At 37.5% G+C, this 12,714-nt stretch overlaps 1 protein-coding gene across 2 annotated transcripts; it reads right to left on the reverse strand.

Moving 5' to 3' along the window:
• Positions 1-220: 220 nt before the first annotated feature.
• Positions 221-12,357, reverse strand: LOC138703419 (uncharacterized). 2 transcript variants are annotated; one of them, XM_069831266.1, is made up of 2 exons: positions 12,119-12,357; positions 221-3,922 (listed from the first exon to the last, which is right to left on the reverse strand). In XM_069831266.1, coding segments are annotated over exons 1-2 (546 nt in total). In that variant the 5' UTR covers positions 12,121-12,357; the 3' UTR covers positions 221-3,378. The 2 variants fall into 2 exon arrangements, with proteins under 2 accessions (XP_069687367.1, XP_069687366.1); XM_069831265.1 differs by having other exon boundaries at positions 12,119-12,355.
• Between the last annotated feature and the right edge of the window lie 357 nt (positions 12,358-12,714).

Consider the following 12,714-nt stretch of genomic DNA (forward strand, 5'->3'; position numbering starts at 1 on the left):
GATACGTTGATTCTGGTTGGATGATCGTTCACTCTGCTGAGGCATATGGATGTGAGACCAGCAGCCGGCTGGTCGGCCTTGGACCTTCATGGACTGATGTGGTACAGAAAAAAAATATTTTAAAGAAAACTCTTTAATGCACAATGTCATTCCTATGTTTGTGTGTGTAATTCACATTGCAAACATAGATTGAATGTCTGCAAGCTATTTGGCAATGAAATTATTGAGATAATTTGATATTGAAGCATCTCTTATGTGTTCTAAGTTTTCTACAAATAGATATCGGTACAGAGACCGGTAAGTAAATACCGCATTTGTATTAAACCTCAGTTTTGCAAATTCTGGACTATAATATGATTTAAATAAGCACCAATTGCGATAGGGAAGTAAAAGTCTATCATTTTCAGAATAATACATCGAACATTTCTGAATAGGAGTAGACTTAATTTTTTTCGGTTCAGTTTCACGCCTTCTAGCAATATCGATCACCCTATCGCCATTGTACGCACGAATTGTAATGTCGGCACCACCCAATTCCAACAACATTCGAATCATTTCGTAATGGCGATTTTCAACAGCCAGATGAAGTGGAGTATGTCCATGTTCATCCTTGCAGTTTACGTCAACATCTGAATTCAAGAGTTTGAAAACAACATCGAAATCTCCCATTAAGGCAGCACTCAGCAATATCTTCTACTTATTTTTCCATAGAATGTCACAATCGCAGTTTACATGTTGGCAGAATGTGGTCAGGTCAATGTTGTTGGGATCGAAATCTAAGGATTGCATTATTTCACCCAGCACTATATTATTGTCAACGCGACCAGCATATTGAATCGGCGTGAATCCGAACACTTTGTCCACTACATAAAGAGAGGCACTGTTGTACAGTAATATCCCCACAATTGTAATTATAGGGACAGGTGACACCCAAGAAAATGAAACATTTTCATACAACGTGGAGACGTGTAAAGCTGTTCTACCACCTGCATCCACTTTATTTACATCGGCTGAAACAGCAGAAAGCAAGGCCTCAATATTTCCATTCAGAATGTACTGAATTAATGGAGAGTTCTCACTCAGTATTCTGTCAAATATTTCTCGAAAAAACGTATTAGCATCAGAGAAATACAACTCTTCCAGAACAAGCCTATTCTCGTGATAATTTTCAAAAAACCAGATGGCAGCGAAATATTCAGCTAAAGTTCTGTGCACAAAATGCGGTTTTCCTGCTATCACTTGTACCACAACTCCTCTCTTCTCCTTCCCTTCCTCGATTCGTTTTAGAAATGATTCCGTCTTAGACAGCAATTTCTTATCATGCAAATCATGCAGGAGGTTTGCTGGTACCACGGCTACAACTCCTGATATCTTATGTTTCTCCATGAACATTTCTCTCAATAACTCGTTATCATCTACAGTTGCAGATGTCTGCGACTTCTCTTCCTTTTTTTCTATGCAATATATGTTGAGTTTCTTTTCAACGAATTTTCGATATAGATTAATAATATCTAATTCATCATTGACGTACATAATACTATCGGTAATAGAGACAACTAGATAAGATTCAAACACAACAGCCAGGAGGGAAATGTGCAATGGAACTGACCAAAAGTCATCAGGTACTATATATGATGAATTGCTTATGATCTCATTAGAATAATTTCTCAACTTTTGATGAATGTTTCTACCATTGAAATTACCCTTGATATAGTACCTGATATATTTAACCTCCTCTTCCGGTATTTCGGACATAAGCCTTCGTACAGTCGCACGTTTAGCACAATGCACCCAGTGACTATAAAGAAGACTTATCTGTTCTGGAAACGTAAGAGGCATTAAAGTGAAGGAATCAGCACCAAGTAACGATTCCAGCATCTCCTGCACTACAGGGCGGAATGCCACACACAGCTTCCCAACCTTGGATTTGCTTACTGCTTCAATTAAATTCAACGTTTTTGATGTGTAAGTTGGGTTTATCTCATCAAATGCGTCGAATAGTACGGCACATTTGCCAGAAGTCTGGAAGGCGTGCCAAAACATTTCTCTCATGGTGATTCCCTGCCACTTCCCACAAGAATTCCAACGCCTGTTCGAAACTACAAATATTCTCACTGAGTTCATTAATCGCAGGAGAATGTTCATTCAAGTTTACTCTCACTACCCAAAAGTCGGGGCAAGTTTCCTTACTCTGAAGAGATGTCTGTTCTATAAAAGTGGTCTTACCCATCCCAGGATCTGCTGATATTAATATTATTTTGTCTTGTAGGGACCATACTGGGTTATTTACTGGCAAGGGACCGCTTCCACCATCACAACTCTGCATTCTTCTGTTCACATAGTCATAAGAAGGCTGCTCGAGAGGTTTCCCAATTTCTAAATGTTGTTCTTTTTGGTCTTTCTCCAGTAAATCTAACACCATGCCCGCATTAATCCTGTTTAAGAGTGAAATGTTATACTCTGTCACATTTTTCAGCAGAACTTCATAACCTTGAAACATAATACTTTTGTCAAGAAGAACTCTTTGTATTGCCTCATCCATTTGCATATAACCACAGGTATCGAAGTGGACACATTCCGCGCCAGGAATAACACTGCTCGTCACCAACACCAGTTTGTATTTGTGGCCCAGTTCCAGTAATAATGAAGCTCCTTCATCACTCTTTCCACAATCGACTATCAAAGTGTCACACCACCGAGAAGGCCACAGACATAACACCTCATGCATCTTGTGCTTCATAAAAGACACATCAACTAATAAATACCTCGTTTCCTGAAAGACGTCCAACATTTGGCGAAGTTTGGCGCAGCTCAACAAAGTGCATCCAGCGTCTGCCACAATATTGACAACAGACCCATCCAATGGAGTTAGCTCTGAATCTCGAAATCTGACGTTGATGCGATCCAACTGCTGAAACTTTAATGATGATAGCCGAGCCACTCTATCAACTCTTGACTGCATCATATTTCGCCAGAACTCTGCCTCCTCTGTAATGAATTCGGTACCACTTCTCCACCATGTACCGATGTGCTGAATGAGTTCTTCTTGAATCCTGCTTGTCTCATCAGAATCTGTTCCACACGCCTCATGTATCTGTCTCTTAATTACATCGTCCAAAGCATTAACGTCAGCCTGTCCATCCAAAACTTTCAGCTTATTTAGAAAAGCATTGCGTGAAGACACGTAATTCAATTCCTCTAAAATTTTTTCAAGAGTATGTTTCGAAGGATGATTTTTCAGTTTCTCCAATAAGCTCACGAGGTCATTTCCCGTAACAGAATTCTGTAATTCAATTATCTCCTGTATTATAGCAGGCTGAAGCATGACATCTTCTCCATTCCTGCAATGAATAGTAACTAATGATTGCTTGCAATACTCTATTCATTTAAGAATGACGTTACTAACTCGTCCTCTTCGTTGTTCTCACTAAAGCTGAAGACATAGCCGTTACTTCCTCCAGAGTTATGAATGTCATCCTCGAGGAAGCGTCCATGCTGGAGCTCCCGCTTTGTGTTGAACACAGAGTTAGTGTACAGCAAGAAAGTGCAGTGCTCGAAGTCACCACCAAACACAGGATGTTTTTCGTTGGCTACGGAGAACTGTTGCTTTATGATGTGATATGATTGAAGGTACTTCATCAGATCGAAAGCAGATCTTGACTCTGCAAAGATTTCCATCGACTGTACAGATTTCTTCTTGTGTTTCAACTGCAGAAAGCTTGTCTCCCACACATCATCTCGTTTATGCTGAAATATGACGTCATCAAATGCGCCACAGTGGTTCATATTCGACGCAATGCGGAAGTTCTGGCACATGTTGAGGCCTCGAAGGAAAAGAAATGCCAAAGTCTTAACCTCGAACTTCTGGCCTGCTCCATCAGCAGTTCCGCCTCTCTTCTCGAACAGATTGATAGCTGTCTGCCTGTAAATGTGTTCACAAATTAGTAAATATTACACCTAGTAAAATCGAGAGAAGAGAGTAATAAGTTGTTCACCATGTCGTGTAAATATTGTTGACACCCTGGCTAGGAAACTGGTACATATAAAAATTGAATAAATATAGCATATAAATGTAACTGAGTGATATGGAAATTTTTCAAATGGTCATAAGCTTATTTAATTTTATATTTTGCGGTGAAAATAAAACAGATTTGAGGAGCAACATGAGTATAATATTATAAGAATGATGATTATTTTATTATTATTATTATTATTATTATTATTATTATTATTATTATTATTAGTGGTGGTCGTCGTAGTCGTAGTAGCCGCAGCTGTAGCCGTAGCCGTAGCAGCAGCAGTAGCAGTAGAGGTTGTCCGCCGGTTAGGTTCATCGGAAATAGACGAAACTGATCGAACTGTGTTCCCGGCGTAGTTAAGTTCTGCTGCAGTGCGTCATGCTAGTTGGTAACTGGAGAGGCATGTATTATGTGTAAACCGTAACATTGGACCTATATTTTTTATTGTATCTTTAATTGATAACGCTATATGATGAAATATCAAATTCATTTTTTTTAATTTGGCTGAAGTAGAACAAATTAATGGAAATGTTACGTAGGATAATACAACTTATCAAAAATGAGAAAATTCTGTGTGTGCATTACGCAATGTCTTCAACGATAAAACAATTAGCAAATGTTTATGGCCTCCCAGTTCCCTAGACTTATGTAAATCTCTCACTTTTGTTTCTGGGCTACGCTTAAATAAAAAGTGTCAAACAATTCACATAATCTAGAGGATCTAATGGAATTCAAGATATTTTTGAAATATAGCAAAGTTAATTTCAGGAAGTTTCCAGCATCTTTTCGACTGGAATGACGTCTGTTTAAGAACAGACGGTGAACACTTCGCTCGTCTGATTATAATGATTGGCAACTTTTGATTATTTGTCAGTAAATGAAGTAAGAACGCAATAAAATATGTTATGAAAATAATAACATACGAGTCCCAGATTAACCTCAGTAGCAGCAATAGCACCAGTAGCAGCAGCAGTAGCAGTAGTAGTAGTAGTAGTAGTAGTAGTAGTAGTAGTAGTAGTAGTAGTAGGCAGTAGTAGCAGCACTAGCAGTAATAGTTAGTAGTAATAAGTAGTAGTAGTAGGTAGTAGCAGTGGTAAGTAGTAGTAGTAGTAGATGAGAGTAGTAGGTAGTAATAGTAGCACTAGTAGAAGAGAGTAATAGTAGGTAGTAGTAGTAGCAGTAGGTAGTAAGCAGTAGTAAGTAGTAGTAGCAGTAGTAGAAGAGAGTAGTAGTAGTAGGTAATAATAGTAGTAGGTAGTAGCAGTAGTAAGTAGTAGTAGCAGTAGCAGTAGCAGAAGAGAGTAGTAGGTAGTAGTAAGTAATAGTAGTAGTAGAAGAGAGTAGTAGTAGTAGTAGTAGTAGTAGTAGTAGTAGTAGTAGTAGTAGTAGTAGTAGTAGTAGTAGGTAGTAGCAGTAGTAGCAGTAGTAGAAGAGAGTAGTAGGTAGCGAGTAGTAGTAGGTAGTAGTAGTAGTAGTAGGTAGTAGCAGTAGTAGCAGTAGTAGAAGAGAGTAGTAGGTAGTAGTACTAGTAGGTAGTACCAGTAGTAGCAGTAGTAGGTAGTAGCAGTAGTAGTAGCAGCAGCAGCAGTAGTAGTAGTAGTAGTAGTAGAAGAGAGTAGTAGTAATAGTAGTAGTAGTAGTGGTGGTGGTGGTGGTGGTAGTAGTAATAGTGGTAGTAGGTAGTAGTAAGTAGTAATAGAAGAGAGTAGTAGTAGTAGTGATGGTAGTAGTAGTAGTTGTGGTAGTGGTAGTAGTAGTAGTGGTAGTGGTAGTGGTGGTGGTAGTATAAGTAGTAGTGGTGGTGGTGGTAAAGGTGGTAGCAGTAGTAGTAGTAGTAAGTAGTAGTGGTGGTAGTAGTAGTAGTAGTAGTAGTAGTAGTAGTAGTAGTAGTAGTAGTAACGGTAACAGTAGTAGCGGTAGCAGTAGTAGTAGTATCAGTATCAATAGCAGTATCGGCGGCAGTAGTAGTAGTATTAACTGGAAGACATAACGTGTTACAACCTTTCAGGCTGATCTCGATGAACATCACATGAATATTTTGCTTGACGACTTAAGGAGGGAGATGCACCCTTGTCCTGCAAAAATTTAGTGAAATTATTTTTTTTTTTTTTTATATTTCAGCGACTATAAAAGCGATACAACAGAGCGAGTTGGCGCAGACGGCAGCGTTTGCGACTCGTATTCGGGAGGTCCTGGTTCAAACACCTTGGCCGGCTAATCTGACTGGGGTTTTTCATGATTTCCCTTAGTCCAGGGATGTAAACGCCTGGACTGCGTGCTCCCAAGAACCCGCACAACGTTTCCTTAAGAGCGATGATTGTACTTTATCTTGCTCAGAAGTGAACCTTGTTGGATTTGTATTGATTGTAGTATGAGCACGTAATACAGGCGCTTTGAATTCCCTGCCTTAGTCACACAGGTAAATGCAGGATTGAAAATTTACATACCATGATTAATCACCACCTCAGTCACCAATATCATAAACATCAATCAAAATCTAAAGTCAGTTACATGACACAAACATCTACCACACACAATAGAAACAGGAACTCAACAATAGTAACAACGGTCTACTGATATACTCACAGATCCTAACACGCGATATGACCATAGATGTTAAAGCGTGTAAAAAAACTTCATCGTAGCTTTATATTGGTGTGACTGACTGAGTGTATCGTATAGAAATTATGGAGTCGGTGGGAAAGTTTCCGGTGGGATACCAGGCATTATTTCTTCCCCACCGACCCCATCCTTAATTTCTACACGATACACAGTCAGTTCCATGTATTGTGGGTCCCTATCACCACGGCATGGCGCGTCCTCAGGTTGCGGATAGAAGAGACGGCCTCCAGATATGGAAGGTAGCTGCGAATATATTGAATAAGCAGTGGTGGACAGCCAAAAAGCGGTGGTCCTCCAGCTTGGGGGTTGGGCGAAGGGCTAACAACCCATCACCGTAAAAATCAGCTTGTTATGAAACCATACATTAAGCCTCGGAATGGGAGTGATTCCAATCTTGCACAGGGTAGAAACCGATGGCGGGCTTATGTGAGGGCGGCAATGAATCTCCGGGTTCCTTAAAAGCCATTTGTAAGTAAGTAACACAGTCAGTTACATCAGTGTAACGCTACGATGAAGTTTGCTCCGACGTCTGTCTTCACAATAACCATCAGAAGTACCGTAAGTAATCAAAGAAAAACTTTGCTTAGGTATAAGCTACATTCCAAATTCGTTGAATTAAAAACATCTTTTCACTAATTTTTGAAGACTAATTTCAGATGTCCAACAAATTACTCATCGCAGCGAGTGAATAAAACAAACTGTATAGACACAGTAAATGAACACCTGTGCTCTCTTAACTAGCATTATAATTTATAGAACATGGTATAACTAGCGTGCAATATAACTGTATTTTTAATAACAATTTTTTTAACTTTTAAGAAATAAGTGTACGTTTATTAATTTTGAAAGGTTTGATATTGTTATCCAACGATATAACTCATAAAGTTACTATACGTAATAGTTTTAATGTTTTAATCAAAAACAACACTCGTTAATATAATTGTTGTACCCTATACTCTCCACATTATTTTTAACGTAACATTACATACATGTGACCTTATATTACCTATTGTATTTCACCTGTGTTCATACTTTGTGTTACATATACATGCGATAACCCAACTGAAGATGATCTTATAATAGATCGAAAATATTTGTGGAAACACTATACAGGGTGATTCACGAGGATTTACAGTCCTTTACGGAGCTTATTTCTGAAGACATTTTGAGCAAAAAATGTCATATAAACATAGTTCCTATTCTCAATATTTTCAGAGTTACACCAATTTAAAGTTGTTTGTAAAATACGTTTTTTCTTTAGTTTGAAGGTAAAAGAATAATACAAATAGAGAATGAACCATTCAGAACTATCATTTCTTCAATTGGCAAGTATTATGAAGCTAAAAATGTGCTGTGAATTCCTTAGTTGCTTCGTACGGACATCTTTTTCTATTTTTAACTAGAAAATTACGTTATTCTTACGCACTTATCACAACAATTATTACAAATCACACTACTTCCACCGATTAAATTATTTGCAGTTCAATTTTGCATCCTAATTTACAGTCTTGGAGAGTTTACAACACATTTAAAAAAAATGTCGCCGTCCGCTCGAGTACACTTGGCCGCACGCTTGTGAACGGCACTCGTCGCTCTACGTATCCGCATACGGCTATCTTTGATTTCCGTAGCGCTCGTGCTGGCTGCTGACTGCACGCTGACCAAGATCGCGCGTTCACAGCAATGCGTTCCATTAACGAAACGTAACTCTGTAAATATTGAAAATAGGACCCATGTGTATATGACATTTTTTGCTCAGAATGTCTTCGGAAATAACCTAATCTCCGTAAAGGACGGTAAATCCTCATGAATCACTCTGTAAATGGTGAAATGTTAGAATTTTAATTCTTTATCTCATAATAAGTTGATATGATGTAGACCAGTAGTGTCAGAGTTGTAAGCTCCAAAACCGGTTGTGAAGCTAGATCGGAGCTTGAACTTGTTTACGTCTGTGGAAACACCGGAGCACGTAACCAGTCTAGTGGAGCGCTCCGCTCCGTTTAGTCTCTGTCTGACAACGCTGATGTAGACTGAAATCTTACAGAATGAACATCCTTTCATTTAGGTTTTATAATAGCTGAGTATAAAAAAGTAAATTTCACTCAATTTTTGCATGCCAATGGTGTACCTTTCACTTTACCGCAGGCATATTTATGTATTACAAATTATGCAAAGAAATGGGGGAAAAAATTATATGGACATTGGCATCTATTATAACGCGTCTCTCGTGATTGGTTGATTTGAATGGTTGCCATGGTAACATGCTAAAGGCGCCACTTGTCAGGTCGGAAGTAGTTTTGGACAGACCATAGAGTCTTGGCAGGTGAGAAACCCTGCAATATAATGCGATAGGAGTTAAGTGCGATAGAAACTATTTCTTTGAATTCGATAGCTATGTCGAATGTTTGAATACCTATGTACAGGAAAAGAAGGAAATCACTTCCTGTTGTCCCTAAAAATTTGAAAAAAAAAAAAAAAAGCAGTCTTATTGCAAGTGAAGAATATACAGGTTATAACTAACAAAGGCGACCAATTCCTGCATCATGGTAGTGAAATCGTTACGCTAACTCAAACTAATTTAAAATTTGTATCCAATGAGCAAATCGATATTTTATCAGATAACACATCTATGTATGTGCAACATTTTGTTTTCGAAAGTATGTGTAACTACAGACTCAGAAACAAAATTTGAGCCACCTGAATTTATTTCCAGTTATAACATACTGCGCATGCTATAGTAGAAAGAAAATGGTTCTTCTTGTACAAAAGTAAGCTCACATTGGAAAACGTAGGTAATTGCTTTTAATAGGAGTATTTTCTGTAGGTATTTCTATTTCCGGAGTCCTACAGGGGAGTGTCTTGGGGCCTCTTCTATTCCTGGCTTTTGTAAATGATTTGCCAGTTAATATCTTGTCCAGGGTTCGCTTATTCGCGGATTGTATGGTATACAGGGAAATAAAAAGTTATGAAGATACTACTCTTCTTCTGAATGACCTCAATAGAATAAATGATTGGGCAATAGCCAACAAAATGAAAATAAATTCTCTAAAGAGCAAAGCCATCAGCTTTACAAGGAAAAGAAATAAAATAATCGCATCGTATACGTTAGGGGGTGAAACCATTCCGGAAGTTAACAAATGTAAATATCTCGGAATAACATTTAGCAGCGATCTCGGCTGGGGGGGAAAACGTTACCGACACAGCGGGAAAAGCATGGAGAGCGTTACACTTTGTGATGAGGGTACTAAAAAAAGGCTCTGATAAATCCAAAGAGATTACATATAAATCACTAGTACGTCCAGTAATGGAATATGATGCTGCATGTTGGGATCCTTACAGACTAGAACATATTAAGACACTGGAAAAGATTAAAAAACGGGCTCTCAAATGTTGTCGGAAAAATTCACCATTAAAATGGGACACACTCACGGACAGGAGAACGCGAATTCGATTATGCGCACTGTTCAAAACATACACAGGTGAGTCTGCCAGTAGAGAGAAATAAAAAATAGGTTGCAGCAGCCAAATTATTCTTCAAGGAACGACCATTCATATAAATTGAGGGAAAGAAAACAGAGGACGGACACTGGAAAGTTTTCTTTTCTCAATCGTACTATCGGGGACTGGAATGCTTTAACTGCAGACTTACTAAAGGCTTTACCAACAACCAAAAAATGTATTTAAAAATAGGCTTAAAGACTTTACTAATAGACGGTAATTATACACAGTTTTTAAAGGGTGTAATTGATATTTTGTTATCGAAGTGTTGTATCAGTGAAGAAGTATGTTGTGTCAGTGAAGTGTGTTGTGTAAGTGAAATGTGTTCCTGTCAGTGAAGCTTTATAGTTTATAGTGGCAGTGCAAAGTATTAGAACAGTGAAATGTTTTTGAAGTGTTAGTGAAATCAGAATAGAATCAGTGAAATGTGTTGTAGTTCCAGTGCAGTGAGTGAGTTGACAGCGAAATGAGTGTAGTGCTGAAATGTACTTGTGCAGATATAAACATATCATACTCGTGGGTTTTAGTTCGAACTTAGGGTTAAGATACAAATTAGATAAACTTTAAATGTTATTTTAAGTGATCGTGCTCCATTTAATTTTGGATGTTCCCTGTTATTATTATCATTATCATAACCATTATTATTATTAACTATGTTAGTATTAATTATTAGTATTATTAATTGTATTTTTATTAATTGTGTTTATTATTGTCATTATTGAGTGTAATTAGTTACCATTGCCACCGGGTATATACCCATTGCAGTGTGAATAAATATATACAATTGTTAATACAATTGGTTTTAATTGTATTTCTAATATAAAATAGGCATATTGACTGTCTCTATAGATTAGAATCAAATTAAAATAATGCTTTTAGTGACAGATATTATTATTTACTATATGAAACTAGTTCGTTATGAGTTATTTTTTGTCTACTGCAATAAGATTTTCTCCGAATTTCACTTCTCACAAAAATTAATAACAATACATAAATGAAGGGTATTGAATGCACTAAATTACTACAACACTTTCAGTAACTCGTTAATGCTATTGTTTCTTATTCTAGAATGTAACAACAGTGGAAATATAAACCTTACAAGATTCCTTATTAATACAGTATTGACACCTGTTGTTTTAAGTACAGAAGCATAAAAATAAGAAACTGATTAAAGGATTGTCTAACACACAGAAATACAGTACACCGATATTGAGGCCGTGTCTCAAAGCTACATTTTCAGCTGAAGTGAACTAGATTGTTGGCTAAATAACCGGATGTGACGTCAGAAGTTATGATCCAAAGCTACATAGTGCATAGCAATCAAGTCCGTAGTAGCTAGTAAACGAAAATGCTTGCTCGATTGTTGACTTGTTCACTAAACAAACATGGATACCTCATCAGCAATTGGGGTTATGAAATATGAAAATGCTTTGGAAGTGAAATAATGCAAATATAATGTAGAATAACCAGCTAACTTTGAACAATGACATTGTTAGTACCTACTGTAAGCAAGTTTTAATCCTGGTTGAGTGTAAGAGAAGGCCTTAAGGCCTTAACTCTGCCAGGTTAAATAAAGCCATTATTATTATTATTATTATTATTATTATTATTATTACTGTACAATATTTTAAACATTATTGTAATATATTAAGCCCTCATCTTTTCCACATAATTCGTAATGAAACTGCATTAGGACACCGCCTTCTTAATTCAGTGCTGCACCGTGATGTCATGGTTTTTAGAACAATAGTCTATGAAGAAGGCCATGTTTCAAGCATACATTTCCAAAGCTCCCTAGTGTGTAGTTTACAAGTCAGCTATAGTTGCTAGTCACTAGTGTAGTATGGACTTGAGCTTTGAGACACGGCCTGAATACATAACCTACATAACGTAATTACGTACCTATAACCATGATTATTTTTAAGTGAAATATTACAGTAATGTGAGTGAAACGTGATTATATGCCCATGAATACTTACATTGTTACTGAAAGTTAGGTGACGCAACTGAGATTCCGGATTTATTAATATATTTTGTGTTTTACTTCACGCACTTAAAATACTTTCAATTTCGTTGTTTAGTGAATGAAACTGCCGGCGGTCGGACATCTTGTCCACTGACCTTGCTAGCGATTGCTGCCAGTGACACAAGGCGTGATCAAGCGGTCAGCTAGTCACCAGCTGAGGAGGCGGGATGCTGACGTCGGTATGGTAATTTTGTATTACCTACGTGTTTATATTCTTTCTTTTCCTCGACTCAGTATTAGTCACTAGCAGTGCTGCCAGACTAGCAACACTAAAATCTATCCATGTAACAACCAAGTTCTACACAATTACACATGATTTTAGAATACTCTTTTGTGAATTATAATCATGCAGAATATAGGCTACAGAGTGGTTCATGAAGTGCTACATGCCCTGTCCATCTCAAACGCCTAAATTTAATGTTTCTAATTATGTCAGGTGAAGAACACAATGCGTGCAGTTCTGCGTTGTGTCACTTTCTCCGTTCTCCTGTAACTTCATCCCTCTTAGCCCCAAATATTTTCTTAAGCACCTTATTTTCAAACACCTTT

This window comes from Periplaneta americana, chromosome 7, assembly GCF_040183065.1.
Source record: "Periplaneta americana isolate PAMFEO1 chromosome 7, P.americana_PAMFEO1_priV1, whole genome shotgun sequence".
NCBI classification, from domain to species: Eukaryota; Metazoa; Arthropoda; class Insecta; order Blattodea; family Blattidae; genus Periplaneta; species Periplaneta americana.